We start from the raw sequence: 22,129 nt of genomic DNA on the forward strand, positions 1-22,129 counted from the left end.
TTGAAAAAGCTGTGAAGCCACAAGAGTCCCGAAAGAAGGGGAGTGTGACCCATTCCCTTATCTTTCATTAGTACCCTTGCAGGGCAGTGTGTGTTCTGAGCAAGATAAGTTGCTATGAGGAACAGAGTTCAGGCAGACCAGCTTTGTGCTGCTGAGCCCAGCCTGAAGTCTTGTCTAGACCATGTTCCTCATTTTGGATTTTGGTAGCTTGGTCTCCACTGACTGGGCTATTTTGTTTGTTTGTTTTATCTTGCTTTAATTTTGGCCCTAGTTCCAGAACCTATGTAGCAAGTTACTACCCGTGGAAGAAATGACCTCTTACCTTTGTGTAGATTATCAAATTACTACCAGCTAAGCTGAGTAGCTCTGTCAGTTTGCATGTTGGTAGCCTAGAAGAAACAAATTAGTCATGCCTGTTTCTTTGTAGGAATAAAGAAACACTGGATGATTTTGATGTGATTGTGAGTGAAGTCTTATAATTGCCTAATCATTGTCAGGTGGAAAAAGGATTAGCTGTGGGCTTGAATCTGGTGTCCTATGTGACATAAGTGTTAAGCTTATTGCTGACTAAATTATGCATATTTGTGTGTCTGTTTTAGCTGTGTTTAAAGTCTGCCACAGAACACTGAAGTTATGTGAGAAATCTAGAAGCCACTCCTGTGAATGTGTCTGGGAAGGGGAGGATGGGAGTATTGGTTCAGAAACATGTGATTATTTAAACCTGAAGGTAGTAGCAGTCATAGTCTGCATCAGGTAATGCCCGAGTACATCTTAGGTGTGTCATGTGGGAAGAGCCTGTTATTTAGATTAGTTCTAATTTAAGTTCAGCTGCATGCAGTTATACAATTTGCTTAGATTGAGGGAACTCTTAAAATTCAGCTGTTTGTCAGTCAGGCACGATGTTCTGAAAATCCAAATCTTGATACTGCTTTCAAACAAGATGCTGACTAGCCAAAATACTGTCCTGGGAAAGCTATTAGGATGGAGGTAAAAATTCTTAGAACTGACTTAGGAAGCAGGGTAATGAGTAGTAGAAAAAACCGTATTTCCTGGTTCTGTGGCAAGGCTTTCTTGCAATAGATATTAATGACTGTATTCTTCTTCTGCAGTACTCTTCAAACTGCTTGCAAAGTCTTCTGTGATGCATCTTGAACATCACTAATTAAATGTTATAGCATCATTTGAATACTTTTAAGTAGTATTTTAGGTAAATGAAGGTTTGTTTTGCTTAAATGGTTGGTAAGCCTTGTCTGAGGGACTTGCTGTTAGAGTAAGCTCATATACTAAGTTTGGTCTATAGACTGCTATGGTTTGGGAAAGTTTGAAGCCACTATGAGATGAAGAAGGAAAATAAAGATGAAATGCAGTGAAAAATGAAATGTGACATCAACCCCTCCCTTTTCCTGATCACTGATAAACTGTGTGCTTCTTTGAATTCTGTGATTTGCTTTCTGCTAAGATTTTTGGTTGTGGTGAGAGGATTTGATCCATAGGAATTGTGGGGGAATGTTAGACTCATCCTTCTATATGATGATGTTTACTTTCCGGGAGCTCTTAATTAGCTTAGGCTGTTACATGTTGCTTTGTGTAGCATTTTTAACACCAGAAGTGGTCAAAATAATTTATTTTGCTACTTGGAGCTTACCAGCTGAATTATTTTCCAGCCTTCTTACCCTTTCCCTGGTGACTATATGAATGAAAATATTTTTGTATCTCTGAAGGCTTGAGGAGGAGGTGCCCTTAAATGCAGCTCACTGATACTTGAAGGAAACATCCTTGTTTGAGAAGCTGTTGTGGGAACTTTGTATCTTCTGTTAATGTTCTCTCACTAAATGTCCCTTGTAACTGTTGTTGGTTCACTGAAAAACGCTTGCACTTTGTTCTAGGGCTTGCTTTGAGTGGCTTAGGGCTGCCCATTGGAGAATGTAATGCTTCAGTATTGACAAGCCAAAGAATGAAACTTCTTTGCAGCCACTCTGGTGCATTTCTAAACCTGTGAGAATTGGCAATCTAGGGTTTACCCAGTTGTGAAAAGAGAATGCAGCTTGTTCCTGATACTTGGCTAACGGGCATGCAAGATGTTTTTGAATGTGTTGAAGTAAGGAGCAAGTTATGGGGAGACACAAGCCTTCAAGTCTGGGACAAGTAAGGATGTGCCCACGTCAAACAATAGTGCAAATGCACTGTTAAAATGCAAAGGATGAACTTTCTCAGCACTTCTCAGGGGTGAGCTCAGTTCTGGAGTTTGAGGTGGGGCTCACAAGGATCTGGTGCTGCTGCAGGGTCTGGGGGAAGCCAGTGCAAGGAGATGGAGCAGTGGCAGCAGGACCAGAGCTGCCAGGCGTAGGAAAGGCTTGGGAGATGTTGGGTAGAGGCAAAACCCAAGCCATGAGATCCTGTGCCAGCTCTTAACCCTTCATTGCAAGAAATGTGTGCCTGGGAGGGAGATGCTGAGAGAAATTAGCATTTTCCTGGAATTCTCATAACCTCTCCTTTCCAGATTCTGTTCCATTGCTGTCAGGCTGATGTTTGGAGATGATAAAACTTTGTTTTTCACTGGTTGCTGGTAAGCCTTGAGTTGATTGATGTGAATTCACCACTCTATAATCTGATAATTCAAAGGTGCTATTATTCCATACTTCCATTCCACAGAAATCAGTACAAGCTGAACCCGAATCTAAAAGGGGTAGGAATAGGTTTACTTATTTATTCCCTCGTGATGAGCACGGTGTACTGGAATGTGTCTTGTGTTTTTCACAAGATGCTCAATGCTCATCCTTTCGAGGTTTTTAAATGCTCAGAAAAAGTAATTATTTTTTGTTTTTAATTTTGGGGTGAATGCTGATGTAGGGCTCAAGTTCAGATTATAACTTTAGCCCAGAATCAGAGTAATTGATGAGCAATAGTGCTGGTAAAACAGGAACTGGAGTGGTAACTTGAGTTTTTAGACTGAGTCTATTTAAATTCCACAGTTAGATTCTTGTTTGCTTGTAAAGAGCTCTCAAGATATGCTTACCTTTGGCTGTTCCTTCTAACAAGTGGCGCTCTTAAGGTGTGTGGGGAAGCACTTCTGTTAAAAAAACCCCTTGACTTAGAACTAGGGAACTATTGCTTCCGTTTGCTTTTTTTTTTTTTGTGGAGCTGTGCAGTTTGCTAGAATGGTAAATACACATACAAACTTTATCAGAGATGTATTGCGACTCTGAAGTAAAAATCTTTTAATTGAGTCATGAGTTGCTCCTCTTCATTTACTCATTATTTTGAGCACTTCAGCAAATATCAAGTTGCTGGATTACTAAGCCTTAGTTGTTCCTGTTGTAGCTATTGTGAGCTAAGGTGAAGCTGATGTTATGTGAAACTTGACAATACTGGTAAAATAAAACTAAGTGAATTTATACTTCTTGCCGTGCTAATGGATGTGGTGTTGAAGGTTTTGGAGAACATGGCATTCTGCTCCCTTGAAGCTGGATGTGTGTGGAGAGGACACTGAGGTACTTGATGTTAGTATCCCACTAACACCCTAACTTGCTGTTCTGGAGACAGTTGGTGTTACTGAACTTGCCTGATAATTTGTACTGACTTTGGTAGCTGTTTTTTGTTCTGCTGAATGTTTACTAAAATGCCATAGTGAAAACACAGAATATTATGCTGCTCAACACTGACTGTGTAGTATTTTTACACACCATCCCTCATGCTGTTATGAAAGATGTTTTTTCTACAGAATGTTTTAAGCCTTTAGTAGGGATGTAGCAGGATGTTCAGAAGATGAGCTGAAGGTTTCAGTAAATAGTTGTACAAGTTGAATGCAGACAGGAGGTAACTGGTAAGTAAAATGCAAATACAATGACATCAGCCACTTCTATGGCTGTTTGTCTAAATTTCAAAGTACTTCTTAAAAGGAACTGAAACCTGCAAGATCTGGAAAAGGTTCCTCACTTTTCCATCTCTAAAGGAAAATACCATCAATGAGAAAATAAATTATCAGAATTTATTCCTATTCACTGTTTGCAGTACCAAAGGTAATTAGGCTTCATTTCCAGTGTTTTAGAGAAAAGTGACATGCTTAGATTCAATGTTTTTCACCATAGTTATATCGTTAGAATTATCACTTTGCTTTTGATCTAGAAAGGATTAGTCCGTTGTAAGACTGATTATTGGGGATTTTTTTCAAGTGTAACATAATGCTTATTAGATTGTCTGATCCAGCTATCTTCTGTTCTTTCAGCAATTTGAGCTATTTCTGTGTTTACAGGCATGAAGCCATACACTGAAGTGATTCCATTTAAACCTTTTATATAACATTAGTGCTTGAGTATTGCTTTACTGCTCAGCATGATAGAATTTGGTAAGCTTCAAAGTGAATGTAACTGATGATGGTTTTTAATGAATGTTCTGTTAAGTATTAATCAGCTCTGGTAATGTATATAAGGCTTTGTGCATTTTCTGTTGTCACTGTAAAGCTAAAGCTGTCCAAGGTGCAGCTAGAAAAGTAAGTCTGTGTCACCCCCAAGTTAATTAGGTTGAAGCTGGATGCCAACGAACTCTTAATGGAGAATTCTAATGTGTTCCTAGAATTACAGCAATGCATTAGCCAGTATTTTCAGATGCATTGGGTGGAAAGAAATCGACTTAATCTCAAAAGTGCCTGAGCTTTGGGGACGCTTTGATGTACTCTCTTCTTTAATGAATCTGTAGACTAAATTCCTTTGGTTTAGTTGTTTTTTCTTTTTTTTATGACTTAAATTGTTTCTATCTCCACACTTCTGTCTCTCTGGAGAATGCTGTGGGAAGGTGATGGAGGGCCAAGTGAATACAGTAACTAATTTTTGGTCATAAGTATTCCACCTGTTTTTCATACTCACATTTTAATCAGATATCCCCTAATGAGACCCTGAACAGCTGCAGGGGTAAGGGAGAGAGGAAAGGGAAGGAAGTTGAGAGTTGTAATTCTCAAAACAGTACTAATGTGGCCGGTGGGGGTTGTTTCCTGCTGTGTAGGAATGTGCATGCAGGGAGCAGTGCAGGGTTCCCATCTGCTCTGCTCAAGGGTGTGAACTGCAAGTTTTACCTTCCTTCCTGGGGTGGAGCATGTCAATGGCACCTTTGATGCATTACAGTAACTAAAATGCCAGAATTCAATCTTTGAATGCAGTTTCTTTTCACTCCTTGCTGCAGCTCCAAGTGTGGTTCTTTTACAACAGAACTACTGACAGGGGCTGCAGCTAAGTGTTTAGAAAACCAGTTATTTGTGGTGTGTAACTCATGAACCAGGAATTGAAGATTATAATTTCAAGATCTTCCTTTGATGGTCTGTCAATAATGATTCTTAAAGTATTCCAGTTGCTCTTTTTTTTTTTTTTTTTCAGGTGCAGGCAGTGTTTTAAGAGGTCAGACCTCAGCAAGCTTCATGAGGTCAGGCTTTCTGTGGGAGCTTCTCACATGAATTTCTTACACCTTTTTTGTCAGGGAATGAAATGTTACTTAAGCTTTGTCCAGAAAGAAATTTAATCAGTTGGGGTTTTTTTGATGGTGAGGTGGAAGTTTTTAGCTGAGGAGGATGTATGGTATGTGTTCTCTTCCCCTCCTGTTATGGGAAGAAGTCTTTGGACTTGAAGATGTGTTAGGCTGTAAGACTGGCAATAAAGCTGTTGGAGACATTTGTGCACTGCGGTTTTAGCACTGCAGTCTCATGCTTGGTTGCCTCCTTGTGTCAATGTGCTTTTTCCCCTGACACCATGTGGTGTGTTAACAGCTTCTCCATCTCTGTTTTGGGGAGGATCACAGCAATCCCATCTTCTGCTGCTTAGACAGATAACGCAAATTCACCAAACTAAAGGCAGATCAAACTGCCTCAGTGGGACAGCTGCATTAAGGAAAGCTTGATTTGGGAAGTGTCTCAAAAGACCAGGTTATCCACCCTCCCAGCCTCACTGTGCCCTCTGTCACCTCTAGTAGAGGTTTGTCTGACATGTTCTTGGAGATTTACAACATAAGAGACTTGATTGCTTTGCCAAGCAGTCTAAACCATGTGTTTACCTTTCCTTTTGGAAGGTGTTCCTGATCTGTAATCTGAACCTGTTTTCTTCAGTTAAGGTGTGCTTCTTAGAGGTGGGAAAAATGCCCTTTACTGAAAGCTTGATCCATCTGTGGGGAAAAAATCCTTACCTGCTTACCTGCTTCATGCAGTTTGTTATAAGTATCACTGCCTTCTGTGGATTGGATTCTGCTTTCAGGGTTCCTTTGCCTTTCTTACTTCAGGCTCTGCTCCAGTCAGTTTATCTCCTGTGATGTGGACAGGAACATACAAAAAAAAGAATGTGGGACTCTCAAGTCTTGCTGTGGCAAACTATTTTGCAGGTTGCACATGTGTGTACATACAGCCCTGCTTGGTGCTTAACTTTTATTAAACTGTAGCTATATATACTAATTTGTCACTGAGTCATGTTTGGACTTACTTGGAATTGTGGCCTAGCCAGATATTCAGCAGGCAGGGTATTTTGTAGCTAACTAGTCCTGTCTGAGAAGGTGTCTGAGCCCTGCTGTTGTGTGGATCAGCAGTGAGATACCTGTGTTCCTGCAGCAGGAACTTGTGCTGCCTCTTCTCCTTCCCTCTGCACTGGCTGAGGAAGAAGCCCACAGCTTGGACTTGGATTGCAGCTGCCTGCCAAGAAATCTTAATAGGGATCATGTGGTGGAATTACTGGTGATCATCCTGTTTACCCAGACACTGTTGTAGGACAGATCATGGATTATAGAATTGGTTGGTCTGGGTTGGAAGGGGCCTTAAAGCACATCTCATTGCACCTCTGGCTATGGGCAGGGGCACCTGCCCAGCCTGGCCTTGGACGCTTCCAGGGATGGGGCAGCCACAGCTTCTGTGCCAGGGCCTCAGTACCCTCACGGGGAGAATTTCTTCTGTACATTTAATACAAATCCTTTTTTATTGGGAAGGTTTTTCCATGTCCTGTCGTTTTAGGCCCTTGTCCAAAGTCTCTCTCCAGCCTATTTAGGTACTGGAGGGTGCAACAAGGTCTCCCTGGAGCCTTCTTTTCTCCAAGCTGACCCCCCCCCCAGTTCTCTCAGCCAGTCTGCAGAGCAGAGGGGCTCTGCCACCTCTCCTGGACTTTCTGCAGCAGCTCCATGTCCTTGTGCTGGGACCTCAGGGCTGGGGCAGTTCTGCAAGGAGGGATGTCACCTGAGCAGGGTAGAGGGACAGATTCCTCTCCCTTGACCTGCTGTCCATGCAGGGAGATGAGCCCAGGACATGGTTGGTTTTGGGGCTTCAAATGCAGATTGCTGGCTCGTACTGAGCCCATGTTAAGCTGGACTTTTTCTGGGTTCACAGTCTTTAATTACTCGACTTGGTTGGTGTTCTGAAGATGTTAATAAGCAAACATTTTCTTCCACATTGTGTTAGCAAACTGCATAGCTGTGCTGATATGGGAGCACTGGATAAGTAATCATTGATAGCTCTTGGTGTTATTGTATGCTTTGAAAGTGGATGGACCATTTTGTCTGGAATTGTGCAGAAAAACTGCTTGAGGCACTTAGCTGCCACCAGATCAGTGGTTGAGGTTGGGACTGTCCAAGCTGTGAGTAACTGGTGATAACTTTTATAGTGGAAATGGCTTGTAGCTTTAAGTGGTTGTGTTTGTGTTCAGCTTTCTAAGGGAATTCAGCTTGTGCCTTATCAGAAGGAGGGAGCAGAGCCCAGCTCGGTTACTGTAGATCAGCTGATGGCATGGCTGGAACTCAAAGGCTATCTGGAATGCATGGGAATTTGGTGTATGTTTCTCCACTTCCTTGAACTGCCTTACAGTGAGCTCACACTGAGCAAATAGTGTGCTAGGAATAATTCTGCATTGGAGGAAACAAAGGGGCTATGGATTGTGTAAGGGTGGTGTGCTCAAATTAAAATCTCCAGCTGTGCTCACCCTATGGACAGCTGAAATTGCATGAGGAAATCATGCAACTTCTGTTGATTACTAAGGGAACCTGCATGAGGGGAAAGATAAGGCAAGCTTGTTATTTAAGTATTTATTTGTATGCCTGTTCATCTCAATTCTTGTTAAAAAAATTTTCAAGTTATTCCAGGAGGGACCTGTTCGGGTTTTTCCTGCCCTTGTGTATGATGTGTTACAGAGAATTGGAATTGAGGAAGTGAGCAGGTCAAGGTCTGATTCCTTAGGGATCATCTTCTCCAGGGCACTGTGACACCTAGTGACAGCATTTCCAGTGATCATAGGTTGGATTTTCACTCTCCAGTTGCTCTTTTGCTCTCTGTTTAGCCAAATGTTACTTACCAGCCTGACCTCAAATCACTGAGACACTTTTCACGGGAGTAGAGATGACCGCAAATTATGATAAATTTCATGGTGGCTTTTTAATTATGACATGGATATTCATATCTTCTTGGTGTACCTCTCTAACTTTCCCTGGAAAGTTGAGGGTTGCCTTACACGAGGGTTTCTGTTACACTGCCTGGGTGTCTCATTGATGTGTATGATAATCCTTAGAGGTGAGTTTTAGGACTTACATGAGCACCATGCAAAATCGTCGATTGTCCTGTGGTGCAGTAGAATCTGCTGTGAAAAAGCTGTTAATTTGTTTCTTGGCTTTAGCTCTCAGCAGGAGAAGTTAGTTTGTATATCAAAGTGGTAATAATTTTGATCTTAACTTCTCCTCTCTGATATTCACAGTTAGACTCTCAGAAGGCCTGAGGAGACATTGAGGATAACTGTGTGTGATTGGAAATGTATAATCATGGAAGAATATTCTGTCTGAATAACATCTAAGTAACTTTAGTTAGTAGTTAAGCAATGCCACTGGCTGCTTACATCAGGATCTGAAACTGCTTTTTTCTTTTGGACAAGGAGAACCAAACTGCCCCTAGGTATTCCCAAATACTATGTTTTAACAGATAACATGTATAATACATCAACCATTCTCCACATGTATTTTAGAACATTTCCTTGGAATATCTGAAGTCCATATGGCTATGTATGATGAAGATATCTTGAAAAATCCCTTTTATTTGGCCATTCAGAAGCGACGTCCTGATCTATGCAGCAAAGTTGCAGAACTCCATGGTATTGTAAGTATGAAAAAGTGTACTTAAAAGCTGCTTAGTAAATAGTAGCTATTTGAATTTACATGTTTCATAGCAGACATAATTTAAAGATTAGTTCAAGCCTACAAAACTTGGAAATGAAGCAGAGCAATTTTTAGTTCAAGTTGTATGTTATTTGCTAATATGGACCTCTTGATATATTGCACAGTAGTAAAAAGCTAAGGTTGGTGGTGTTTCTAAACTCTACAGGAAACTTATTTTCTTTTCTGTGAACTGAAGTTACATATTCTCTCAAGTTTATAAGAGGGTTTGACCTTTTGAAATGCCTGGTAGACAAGCAGTTACTCATTTGACAGCATTTTACATAGCAGAATAAAGCTATTAAACTGACCTGCAATAAAAACTCCAGTCCTTAATATTTATTAATCTGAGTATTTTGCAATTGGTTATCATTCACAATTGAGTGTGTAGAGACTCAATTAAACAAAGAGGTTATTGTTACCTGATAAAATTTGTTTCTTTCTAATTATGAATTTGTCCCAAATTGCCAGTCTGTCAATCTAAACCCAAGATGTTTATCTTACATATTTTTCTTTCTGATGGATTTTCATTTGAGTTTGAAAATATACTCCTTTTTATTAGCTGCTTAATTTTAAGTAATTTGTTGTCATTTTAAGTCATTTGTGACTGCTGCTAAGTAACTAAAGATTTAATTTACTTCCCTTAGTGTTGTTTGCTTCAGTTGCATCTGTCAGCGTTTTTTAGATAGATACTAGGTGAAATTTCTGGGTTCATTATCAGACTGTGTATCTAATGATAACCTTTCCTTTTTATTTAAATAAAAGCACCTATTGTTCCTCTATGTTTACTGTAAATATTTATAAGCTTGATTTAATTGCTTGCCTCTTAAAGACAAAGGATATTAATATATAGCTGGTAACATACAGCATTTCTCTCAAGCATGATTTAACTTTTTTTAGGTGCTAGTTCCATGCAAAGGAAGCCTTTCAAGCAGCAGCCTTTCTACCTGCCAGTTTGACTCTTATGTTCTGAAGCCTCTAGAAGAAAATTTTCAAACCTTAAATGGAAAGGTATTTCTGTTTACTATCTGAATATAGCTTGGGGACACCCCAGTAAGTGATTCACTGCTGCTGACTGCTTGTGTGAACTAATGGTTACAGAAAAGGCAAGCAGGGCTGACACTGCACTGTCCCAAGTCTTTCATTTGTAATTGTGCAGTACAGTCTGAGAACTTGGATGTACAGCTTGCACTAGAGAGAGTTTGCAGGCTGCCATCTGGGTCTTCCTATTCCAGATGTCCTTACTGGAGTTGCTGGGAAAAGAAAGCAAAGTATGGGAAATACAGACAAGGTGTGTGGTGTTCTTCTGAGGCTGGGATTAAGTCCTCATCTTAAGTTGTTGGGTTGTTTTAAATTTCCTTTCTACTAAAAGTGCTCTGAAATCTGCAAACAAGACCTTGGTGTTTGTCTGAAACCTGCTCTAGCAGTAAACTTGTAGAAGAAGTGGCTGTAAGCAAGTTTCTCTCCTCCCCCTTGAAAGTGTAACTGTACAAGGTAGAAGCCAGAGTTAACTTTTTTCTGGCAGAGTTTCACACTTGATCTGCTCTTTGTTTCGTTTCAGGAGATCTTCATACAAGGAAACCTCATCGTTCTAGGAGCTGGTTTTAATTACCCCCTCTCAGTACCTGTTCTCTTTGAGGAAACCTTTTACAATGAAAAAGAAGAAAGCTTTAGTATATTGTGCATAGCTCATCCATTGGAAAAAACAGAAAGCTCAAGTATGTATTGATGTCAATTTGGCAACAGTTTGCACAGTGAGCAAATTAATGTTTGTCTTTAATAAACATGTTCATTCTGGAAAACGTTGGCTTGGCTAAAAACCCCTGGCATTTTTGAGCTTGCTGGGCCAGATGTTAGTGTGCTGCTGCAGAGAAATATCAAGTTGCTCCCAGCAAAACTAGTGCTGAGACTGGGACATAAATCCTGTAGAATTTACAATCATCTGTGGGATACTTAATCCAGCATGATTTTTCTTAGCCATGCTCAATTTAGTGCTGACTGCTTAAAACAGGCATTTAATCCTAAGTGTGACCATGTGTGTCTTGAGACACAATGTGTAAGGTGGATGCACAAAAAACTGGAGAGGTAAATTCTTTCATGATCACTTTTTAGGGGGATTGAGGTTGTGTGGCAGAGTTAGGTAACAGCCTCCTGGTGGTGGCCCAGCTGACAAAGTTGAGTGTCTCAGTTTTTGTCCTGCACTGAATATACTCCTTAAAGCTGTTTTCAAGACTACTGCCAATACTGTGAATGTTAACAGCATGTCCTTGTGTACTTGTATAACAATCTATGTTTACTAATTAAGAAGAACAGAAGCTCCTTAAGAAGCTTAGAAGCTTCAGCTTTTTCTGAAATAAAAACATTAGTCTTCTTAAATAAATAAGAATATTTGAAACAAGTGAATGCAAAGAGAAGTACTACTAGGGTAGTGTGAAAGTAGTACTGTGAGGGAAGTATGGAAGGCTTTCTGAAAAAAAAAAACCAACCCAGCTGCCATTCATATAGCCTTAAATTCTAAAAGTATGTCTCAAAAATTATTCTTGTGATGTTCTTTATAGCCATTACTTAATATAGTCATATCACAGTCTTTCAGAAGTGAAGGAGTTTCCAATTTCAGAAGTAATTTGGAAAGAATGATTTAAGCCTCTTATTAGCTGGCTGCCTTTGACTGCAGATGAAAGATTTGCCTAGAAAAAACTTTTGGAAAAACAGCATGAATTCTAAGTGAGGGATTCAGTTGTCTTATTCAGAAGAAGAGTGGATTTGCTTTAATGTTGCTTCATGTAACTTTGCTCTCCCATTCAGAGAAAGCATGTCTAAATAAAGAATAGCTTATGTAAAAGTCAAAGATGGGATTTTTTTCGGCTCACTTAAAGCACCCTGACTTCCTGCATGGGCACTCTGTCAACACTAATGTGCTTTTCTTCTACTTTCAAGCTTGACTTAAACGACTCATAAGCTGAGTGCATGTGGTAATAAATTATCCCAGTGTCAAAAACAAGTGAAATCTATTTTAGCTATTCCAAATCAATCCTTGACATAAAAAGCAGAGGACCCTGCTCAAATGTGATACATTAAATTCTTTTAATTAAAGGCAATATGTCTAGTTAAAGGTGCAGTGAGCTGAGTTAATGTTTCAGTGCACACAAGCTGACTATGTGTAGGGACAAAAAGTATTTTACCATGCATACATATTAAGCCTGTATGTTAATTCTTGGCTTCTATTTTAGGTGAATCTACAGCTTCATCAAACTCCTATTCTCTTAAAAACATTGAAGATGTTAGAGAGTTCTTGGGAAGGCACTGTGAGAGATTTGATAAATACCTAGGATCATTCTATAGAACATTTAAAGAACACGAGAGGAAAAGCCTCCGCCACTACATAGTCAGTATCTTCCTTCCTGATGGCTAATTTGCTAAATAGAATTTGCTTCACTGCTGCTATCTTTGCCTTATTGAGCTTTCCTGTGTCAGAGTAGCCTAGAGTTGTGAAAGGGGAGGAGGGAGAAGTGGTAATTCACATGTAAGAATTTTGCTATCTGAACTCTTTAGTAAATGCAATTATTATTGCTAAAACTCTTACCATACTGTACCCTTTAGAGACAGGGAAGTTTTACTTATTTAGGGTTTGTTCCTTCAAGTCCCATTAACCTGAATCTGATGGCTTTTCTTTTCTCTTTCCTAGGATTCTGTCAATGCACTTTATACCAAATGTCTGCAGCATCTTTTGAGAGATTCGCACTTGGTAAAGACTTACTCCCCTAAATACATAGTACAGTGTTACTTAAGCAATAAATTATCTGACTTTCTCTCGCTGTTTATGGCTTTGCTTTTCTAGAAGATGCTTGCAAAGCAAGAAGAGCAGATGAATCTGATCAAACAAGCAGTTGAAGTAAGCATCTGAAATGAAGGAAAATAATTAGCAAGCTGTTTTTAATTCTCCCTCTCGTGCCTAAAATGCTGTCTTTTTTTTTTCTACAGATGTATATCCATCATGCTATTTATGATCTAGTCTTCAAATATGTAGGGACGATTGAGGCAAGTGAGGTGAGTTTCTTTGATTGCTACATATTAGTGATGTTCATCTAAGGCATTTAAAAAACCTGCTGCCCTTCTATTGATTAGGATGCTGATTTTAATAAAATCACGAGGAGCCTTCAGGACCTGCAGCAGAAAGACATTGGAGTGAAGCCTGAATTCAGGTGAGAGATGACTGTGGATTCTTTGAAGAGTCACTGAGATCCTGTCTTAAACAGGATCATGTCAGCCAAAAAGTGTTTTCTTTCAGACACGAGCAAGTTTTGTTATACTTTCATTTGAGATGTAAAATCAAAGCTTTGCAAGTGTCATATGAGGACAATCTTTGCATTGATGGTTGTCTCCTTTCCTTTTATGTTTTTAAGCCATCTACAGGATACAGAAATGCAGTGCACTTGGAGTAGAAGTGGGAATATTTTGGAACTATTCTTCAGTTCAGCTCTGAATAAATTAAAATTTGGGCTTTGAACATCCTGCAGAGGAACTCTGTATGCTTATCATTCCTTTCTAATTATTTTGTAGTTTTAATATACCACGTGCAAAGCGAGAACTGGGTCAGTTGAACAAATGCACTTCCCCTCAACAGAAGCTACTCTGTCTGCGTAAAGTTGTACAAATTATTATGCAGTCTCCGAGCCAAAGAGGTCAGTAATTAATTCATAATTTTAAACAGCACACACAAAGCACTTCAGTATATAAACAACTGCTTGGATAGCACTTGGGGATCAAGCACAATTGAGCTGGAGTCTCTAAGGTCTCTGCAGAGAGCAAAAGGGAAGGGAAATGAGGTAGATGTCATCACTGGTTCCTGTGGGCTGAGGTGGGGTACTGGGTTAGCTTGTGTATGTTTTAGCTTGGACATGTAGGTAGCTCACATCTGCTAGGACCCTGAGGGTGATCCATTTTAAACACTGGAGATTGCTGTTAGGTCATTCTTGTGTATTTGTCCATGCTCCCCTTGACATCTTGAAATTGATACTCTTGAGATGCAGCTTTTGCAAAATGCACTGTTGGGTGGGGCCAAACAGATGTGTTGCTGTGCATTACAGAAATGATTCTGCGATATGAAAACACAGTACTCTTAACCTGGCACTTACTTTATCTAGCTTGAAAACAGAAGATACTTCTACAAAGCAAATAGAGTAGCACAGTGAATTTATGCTTTCCTTACTTCATCTCTTCTTTTCTTTAGGAAGATTGCTGGGTTATGGAAAAATGTATCAACTTTGAGCATAGTCCTTGCCCTCAAATTTCAGAAGTCTTGAGCTAATGCTCTGGCTCTTGCTGTGTGGGAAGGGAGGGGTGCTAGTCAAATACTGCAGTGTGTACTGCACAAATTGCATCTGTGTGTTGCCTCCTGGCAGACTATTTCAGTGAGAGATGGAGAACATTTGGAAGCCTGCCCTGGGCTCTCTATGCATTCTCTACTAGTAGAGCTGGCCCTAACCTTAAGAGGCAGAACTTTAGAGATATTGCTCTTGATTTGAACCATGATATGACTAATACCAAGTGAGGCTTGTTTTTGGTTTGTTTTTTTTTTTTTTTCAGTTAACATGGAAACCATGTGTGCAGATGATCTTCTCTCTGTTTTGCTGTATTTGCTTGTAAAAACAGAAATCCCAAACTGGTATGTAACTCCTTCCTACCATCTTGTGTAGTGCTGCTGTAGGGACAAATGTTTCTGAACATAAACTTCTAATAAGTTGTGACTGTAAGAGGTCCTGTTGAAATGCAGAAAAATTTTTATAGTATAAATAGCAAAGATGTGTTATATGTGTAAATTAAGCAGCTATCAGGAATTTGTTTTGTGCCTTTGTTTTGATTCATAGCCTAGAAAAGAGTTCTAGTGGGAGGCCACCTCTTGGCCAAATCTGTGTGTCAAAGCCTTCAGAGGGTGGTTCTCTCTCATCTGTGTTGGGAGCTGTGACACCTTTATGCATTTCAAGATTTGGAGCATTTCTTACAGAGAAACTAGATGTGAATGTTTAATTACTTCCTGCTAGCCTGCACCGTTGTCTCGTCATTTTCAGTAAAAGTCTGTCTAAACCTTCCAGCTGTACCTGAACTGATTTCAGTGCTGTTATATCCTGGATCTCTGAAATCAGCATTTGGCCTTTAACTTGTAACAATCACTGTGGTGCTTATGGTGCTTGAAAAATTGCTTCACTCACTTCAAAGATGTTAATCTCCCACTATTGTGCTTATCTCATCCTTTGTATTCCTTCTATCCAGTTTATAACATTTCATTGAATATTTAAGAGAGAAGTAGAATTCTCTCTCAAGCTCAGAACAGCCATGTTGCTGGCCTAACAAGCTTTTCAGAAGCTTTTTCTCAGCTCACACCTCTTGTCTGCCTGGATTGCCTAAGATGAGCTGCAATGTGCCATGCTAGCGTCTTAGTTTTAGTGGTTCGGGGCTTTAACTTTTTTTTTTTTTTTTTTTCAGGATGGCCAACTTGAGTTACATAAAGAACTTCAGGCTTTGCAGTTCAGTGAAGGATGAGTTGGGATACTGCCTAACCTCGATTGAGGCTGCAATAGAATACATACGGCAAGGCAACCTCTCTGACAGATCGACAGTAAGCTACTCTTAAAGTCTGTCAAATGCCTATTTGATAACTTGTAGTTCTGTGTACCATTGTGGGTGTAAATCCAGCCAGAGGATACAAATAACTAACATAAGAATTTCCTTTTTTTTATTAAAAATTGAGTAGAGGTGACTACCTGTAGCAAATGCTAAATTTACCTAAATGATTGTAGTGAAGTCCTATGTACCAATATTTGTTCATTGTATACTTCTAGAGGAAGTACTTAAATGCCAAGTCTGCCTCTTGATATGGTTAGAGGAAAAATGACAGCACTGTTTTCTGCAGATGAGTCTCCAGTATGTTTATTTCCTGTTTGTACTCTACCATGATTTTGGGAGCAGGCACAGTTTAAATTTTCATGTAATTTTGGAAAGCTTAGCTGTGCTAGCAGAATGGAGATAGCAGTGTAATTTAGAATTATTCAGTAAAACTTCATACTGGAAGAATTCCGTGTGTTTGCAGTGTGAGTTACAATGCTGCACTGAGTTGATGGCTTAGGGGGATTGCAGGGCTGTGATCAGGTGCTGTTTGAAGGTCAAATTTGGCTCTTGGGATCTCTAACCTGGCAGGGGCAGGAAGTTTGTGGATGCATGAGCTCTCCTACTGGGCAGCTAGACCTGCTGTCAATCTGGTCACATCCCTGCAGGGTGATGCTGATGTGACTTTAGAAACCTCTATAATTTAAGAACTTTGTAGATTATTTCATTAAGGAATCCAGTCTTACCACTCCGCTAAAATTTTCTACTGTTGTAAAACTAGGTTTTCCTGAGCTGATGTGGAAATCAAAAGGAGTGAACTTGGAACCAGAGTGAATTCAATGTGTCTCAGTCTGCCCCACTGCAAAGCACTGGAAACTAACTGCAGGGGCCAGAATAATGGTTCAGTGTGCAGGGCTTGGGATGGGACAACCTGGGGCACTTTAAGAAGCACTTAATGTGACATTTTGGCCTCTTGCTGTTTTTGGTTTTGTTCTTTTCTGGGATTTTTTCCATGAACTTGTTGTGCAAGTTTGTTTTGTACACTCAAAAAAAGAAACCACCAGCACTTTCATATTGTATAAAGAGTGGTATTTCTTGTCTGTAATTGACTTATATAAAAAATAAAACTGTTAGTTTAAAAGAAACAACCTGCTATATGATCTTGCTTCCTGCAGTCATTTGGCTGTCATTCACAATCAATATACAAAGAGCAAAGCTGGTGTGCTGAAAGAAAACTGCAACCCAAGTAGAATTGTCTTCCACAACAAAGCCAGCAAGCTAAGATAGAATGCAATGCTCTTAAATTTCTAAAATAAAGATTAAATGCCTGATCCTATCCCTCCTGGTGTAGCTAAGGATAGCAGCTTTAAGGGATTGCATTCAGGTGTTGTAATTTAAGTGGCACTTCCATTAAGTTACTATATTTCTTTGGGAAGATAAACTATGTATTTGAGGAGTCTAAGTGAGGACTTCAGTGTCTGCACCATGAGAAGAGCAAGCCATAAGTGTTTATGCCCATCCTTGAGCTGGATCAGCTCAGACCTAGAGAACTTTATCAATTTAGGGTGAACATGCAACACAAAATTCTTTCCTTGGAGTCAGCCTGGCTGGAAGGCAGCAGAACCCTGAGATGAAGTGAGAGACAACTTGTCCTTAACACATCTGGAAAGGAAAGAGCCAGACCCCCCTTTTCTCCAGGGTAGGAGAAGGTGGCACACCATGATAAGAGAGACTCTGAAGCAGAAATGGAAAGAGAAGTGAGGAGGTGGAGGAGCATTGCTCTCCCTCCATAAAGTCACCAGTTGAGATTCTTCCTTTAATTTGTAGTAAAAGAGATGAACTTGGAAGCAGCAGCAGCTGTCATCTTGCTGCCTTATGATTTCCTTTTCCAGATTGTGCTGGAAGGGGGTGTGGGATTGAAGTGAGCAGGAGCATTGCTGTGCCCTGGGGCTTCATTACAGCCCCTTATGTGGTTATGCTTAATTTTATAGCTGGCTTCAGATGGAGCTGCTGGCAGCTGAGTAATGCTGCTGTCCAATCCCTAATGAAGCTGACTCCAGAAAGAAACTCGGCAGGGGACTAATGTACCCTGGGGGCTCATGGGCACGTTCTCACCCCCGTGTCAGTAAGTGAATTGCACTCAGGACGTTCTTGCCAAATCCCTTCACCCAAGGTCATGCAAATCTTTGAGAGACACTTTGTTTAGGAGGAAGAGAGGAGCCTGTAAAGCATGAGAGTCAGTTTTATTTTCTGAATTGTCAACATTATTCAATTAGAATTCTTGTTAATAAGCATTGGATACTAGCTCATTTCTATGCACTGTTAATGTGTATTAAGACTCTGTAGTTCAAAGGGTTCAAATGAGATAAAAAAGCAGGGCTCAGAGCCAACCATGAGGGAATAGGCAGCATTTTGTTTCCTGTATGGGAAGAGCTGGAAATGGGGAAATTATTCCTGCTTCCCCCTCCCCACCAAAAACTTTATTAGCCTTAGTCTGTGTTCAAGAGTTCATCTCCTGGCTTCTGCCACCTGTATTTCCTCCAAGTCATCAGTTATAATCTGTGAGAATGACTTGGGATAGATCATTATGCAAGTACACCCTCATAGATAAAAATAATTCCTTTTTCTACACATTGTACCATTAGAGAAAAAAGGTCATTAATATTTGGGTGTGTATTTTCTAGACAACACTTAAAATACCTGAAAGTCCCACTCAAAGCAATCTCTTAGAAGAAATACAAATTGTTCGGCTGTAAGTAAAGCTGGTACCAGTGAGTTTTGACTTTGAAGGCCCAAACTTGCTTAATCCTAGAGTGAATATCTGATTCTCTTGTCATTCCATATTTCACTATTGAGGATATGTGGTTTCACCTGGGCTTTTATTCTGATTTATATAATAAATATATAATACTGCTACATTAGGGTTGCTGTCTCGTGTGACATAAAATGATTCCACTTGGGGCACATTTCTCTTGTAGACACACACTGAGGAAGGAGCAGTGCTAAAACTACAGTAGATCTTGCTAATGTTACTTAGATTCTCCACAGTGAAAGTGTAAAGCTGTGAGCAGCCACACTAGAAATTCTGATTAGACATTAGGAACTTGTACCAGCAGTTTGATTTTTGATCAAATATTTTATAGAGAAGTTATTCCTGTTCATAGCAAAGAATCTATCTAAGGAGCCTAGTGTTCTATGTTAGTGGTATGTGCCTTGTAATTCTGAGAAGATATGATTGGGTATCCTTAGCTAAAGCACTGAGATTTGAAAAGATTAGCCAATGTTCATCACCTTCATGTATCTAAATACAAACAACTTCCTGTGAAGTAGAGAGAAAAACTTTCATCTCCAGACCTTACAAACATGTTTTTAATTACATTATTTGCTGAACTCTTAAGGGTTTTTTGGACAGCTTTATGAGAGGCATCTGAGTGTTGATTTTGAAACATGAACAGTCTAATTTCTAGAAAGTCTGAACTCAGCTGATCTTGTTTATTTGCAGTTTATGAGGCTCAAATTTCATGCTGGCTTGCTAATGTAAGAGTGGGGTCAGTCTGGTTTTACTCATTTACATCTGGTCTTGACAGACTTTAATTGCAAAAGCCATAGTCCAGATCCTAAACCATCAAACTTTGCCTGACACATGGGTGTGTCTTAAATGCAGTGGTTTTCTGGAGGCTGAAATCTTTCCATTTCTGGAGAGCCATTATCCTACAACAGCACCACTGCCAACCATAAGCAGCTGTGGATCAGAACCAACCATGTGCAGAAGTTTCCATCTGCATTCCTAGAAACTGTTTTCCTTATGTTGTTTTATTTCATGGGAAGGTCAGTGCTGCCATCTCAAAATCTAACTCTACAATTTTCACCTGGTTTTGGAGATATTTATATTCTTTAATGTCCCAGAGAATAAGAACTGATGCAAGGGTTGCAGCTGTATCTGTTTAGCTCAAACCAAGTAGGAAATACTACACGGATGGATCTGCTGCAGAGCAATGTTTTGTCTGATGCAGTCTTTTATTTTTCAGCTAGCAGCAGAAAGTTCAGAAATTTTTGAGTCAGAGTTGTATCTGGATCATCTTTTTTCATAGCCATCAGACATGTTTTATGTGAATTTGTCTTAATTTCTCCTCTTGAGAAAGCTGTGTTGTAACCTTTGCAGTTCATGCTGTCTTTAATAAGTATTCTTTTAGTTTTGCTGTGTTCTTTCTTAGATGGTACATCCATAATTTCATTGTTAATTCACAGTGAGTTTCAGTAAAGGAATGTTCATCTGCTTGTTTCTATAGGTGCCCAGTCTTTTGTGTCTCAAAATCTTAAAAATGAAACTGATTCAGATTTCACATGTATCTGATAATTCATACATAGTAAATAAGCATTTCGTATTTTAAAAGTTAATTCCACTGTTAAGGTTCTGCGCTTTTGCCTTTAAATGACTGCATAGATAATCAATCTATGTATTAATTATTTTCAGGAATCTGAGAGTCTGTGTGACAAGCTGCTCTTAAGACAAAGGATGAACTTGTTGTCCCAGATGTCTGCTGCACCAATTGACTGCTTGTTTAAGGTTAATAAATTTTATGGCAGAATATGTATGTATTTGCACATTTCATGTTTATATTCCTCCCTTTCTGCAATTTTCTGGAATGTAATGAAGGGTTAATTACATTAGTACTGTGAAATGTGTTTTAGTAGATGCTAAAAGTGTCTTTTGAATCAAGTACATTTCTGTGCCAAAGCCTTACTGACATAATATAGTCTTATGGATTTCAGCACATTATGTGAAATATAGAAGCAAATGAGGATGAAATGCTACTGCTGTTGGTATTTTGTGTTCCATTTAATGCACAGATGTGATACTGCTTGTGTCTCACAGCTTTTAGTGCTTGAAATTGGAAGAGTTTTCTGAAATAATTTAAATGTAGTCACCTGACAGCTACTTCATATTATCTGTTAATCTCATACTGTCATTCTAAAAGAATTTTGCCTATACAAGGACACAAAGCAGAGCTTCTAATTATATGTGTTCACAGCTTATGGCTGGAGACTTAGTAATTTTATGGACATGTTTTTGCACAGAGGGAGCTCAATTTCATGATGGAGTCTAAAGAGGACAATAGGAATTGTTTTAATTTTTTTATAGAAAGTGAAGTAAGCCAAGAACAGTTTCTTTTTAATACTGAATGCCCATTAGGGGGCTTTGTGCTGTGACATTGTTCATTTCTGCTTTCTAATGCTTGAATACGTCTTTCATAATCGGTTCCTTTCATTTTGTGCTTCAGTAAATTACTCTTGGCTCTTTTTTTTTCTTAAAAGGAGGCCTTTTATATTGGTTTCTCATTCTCTCTACTCTTGTGGTTTTTTGTAGCATATTGCTTCAGGTGATCAAGAGGAAGTGGAGCGGCTGCTAAGTCAAGGTGACAGTGATAAGGACACTGTACAGAAAATGTGTCACCCGCTGTGTTACTGTGACAAATGCGAGAAGCTGGTTTCTGGGTGAGCACTCTTCACCCCACAAATGCATAGAAAGCTGTGTAGAAGCCTTTAACTAAAATTTGCTTCAGAAAGTGTACTGCTTTTGGTTATAGAGGAATTCAGTAGCACTTTGGGATGTAGTAGAGAGTGTGTGTGTGTGTGGTTTGAAAAAAAGAAGAAGAAATATTGGGAGCATGCAGAATCCTTTGGAACCCTCCTGTTCTGTGATGGAGCCTGTGTCCTTTGGTAAACATGGTGTTTCTTCTCTTGAATCAAACTTACAGGTCTGGGACTAACCCACTTCTCTTAACAAAATGTAAAGTTCTGTATGAAATAATTTGTCAATGTAAAAGGATAAAAAGTTCAAAAATCAGTTTTTTGTCATCCTTGGCAGCTTTTCCCTTTCTCTCCTCCTTCCTACCACCAGCTGGGTAATTAAGCTGCTTTCAAACCATTGTGTTTTAAAGGAAACTGAATGACCCTTCCATTATCACCCCCTTTTCCCGAGATGACCGGGGATACACTCCACTTCACATAGCTGCTATTTGTGGTGAGTGGGCTTGCTGTTCTTCACTAGTGCTTCCCACTCCTTTTGTATCTTTATGTCAGCTTGTTTTCCACCTTTGTAATGAAGTTTGAATTCTGCATTAAGTTGGTTTTTTGCTCCTGTGCTATTGAAACTTTGCTGTTTTTATCTGAGCACAGACTGAAGTCGTTGTAGATTCTTTTAAGCTCCAGCTGAGTTCTTCTTTGTTTGCTGACTGTTTACTTTTGTCATAGTGATTACCACAGTGGTGCTTTCTTCAGCTTTGGAAAAAGTAAAAATGTGTCCTCAGAAGCCAGTCTTGTTTTAAAGGACTGGCAGATTGAGACAGGACATTTCCCTTTCCTGCAGCTGGCT

General features: G+C 39.5%; 1 protein-coding gene across 3 annotated transcripts in view; it reads left to right on the plus strand.

The window, feature by feature from the left end:
• Positions 1 to 22,129, plus strand: part of ANKRD27 (ankyrin repeat domain 27) — a 54,954-nt gene that overhangs the window by 12,783 nt on the left and 20,042 nt on the right. For all 3 annotated transcript variants that reach the window (XM_088171839.1, XM_088171840.1, XM_088171841.1), the window contains exons 2-15: positions 8,964 to 9,094; positions 10,051 to 10,161; positions 10,712 to 10,868; positions 12,381 to 12,535; positions 12,836 to 12,895; positions 12,989 to 13,042; positions 13,132 to 13,197; positions 13,276 to 13,352; positions 13,711 to 13,832; positions 14,737 to 14,815; positions 15,634 to 15,766; positions 20,228 to 20,320; positions 21,122 to 21,249; positions 21,696 to 21,778. In XM_088171839.1, the coding sequence (XP_088027965.1) occupies positions 8,993 to 9,094; positions 10,051 to 10,161; positions 10,712 to 10,868; positions 12,381 to 12,535; positions 12,836 to 12,895; positions 12,989 to 13,042; positions 13,132 to 13,197; positions 13,276 to 13,352; positions 13,711 to 13,832; positions 14,737 to 14,815; positions 15,634 to 15,766; positions 20,228 to 20,320; positions 21,122 to 21,249; positions 21,696 to 21,778 (1,420 nt within the window). In that variant the 5' untranslated portion in view covers positions 8,964 to 8,992. The remainder of the gene's footprint in view (positions 1 to 8,963; positions 9,095 to 10,050; positions 10,162 to 10,711; positions 10,869 to 12,380; positions 12,536 to 12,835; positions 12,896 to 12,988; positions 13,043 to 13,131; positions 13,198 to 13,275; positions 13,353 to 13,710; positions 13,833 to 14,736; positions 14,816 to 15,633; positions 15,767 to 20,227; positions 20,321 to 21,121; positions 21,250 to 21,695; positions 21,779 to 22,129) is intronic.

Source organism: Sturnus vulgaris, chromosome 12 (assembly GCF_052056855.1).
Source record: "Sturnus vulgaris isolate bStuVul1 chromosome 12, bStuVul1.hap1, whole genome shotgun sequence".
NCBI classification, from domain to species: Eukaryota; Metazoa; Chordata; class Aves; order Passeriformes; family Sturnidae; genus Sturnus; species Sturnus vulgaris.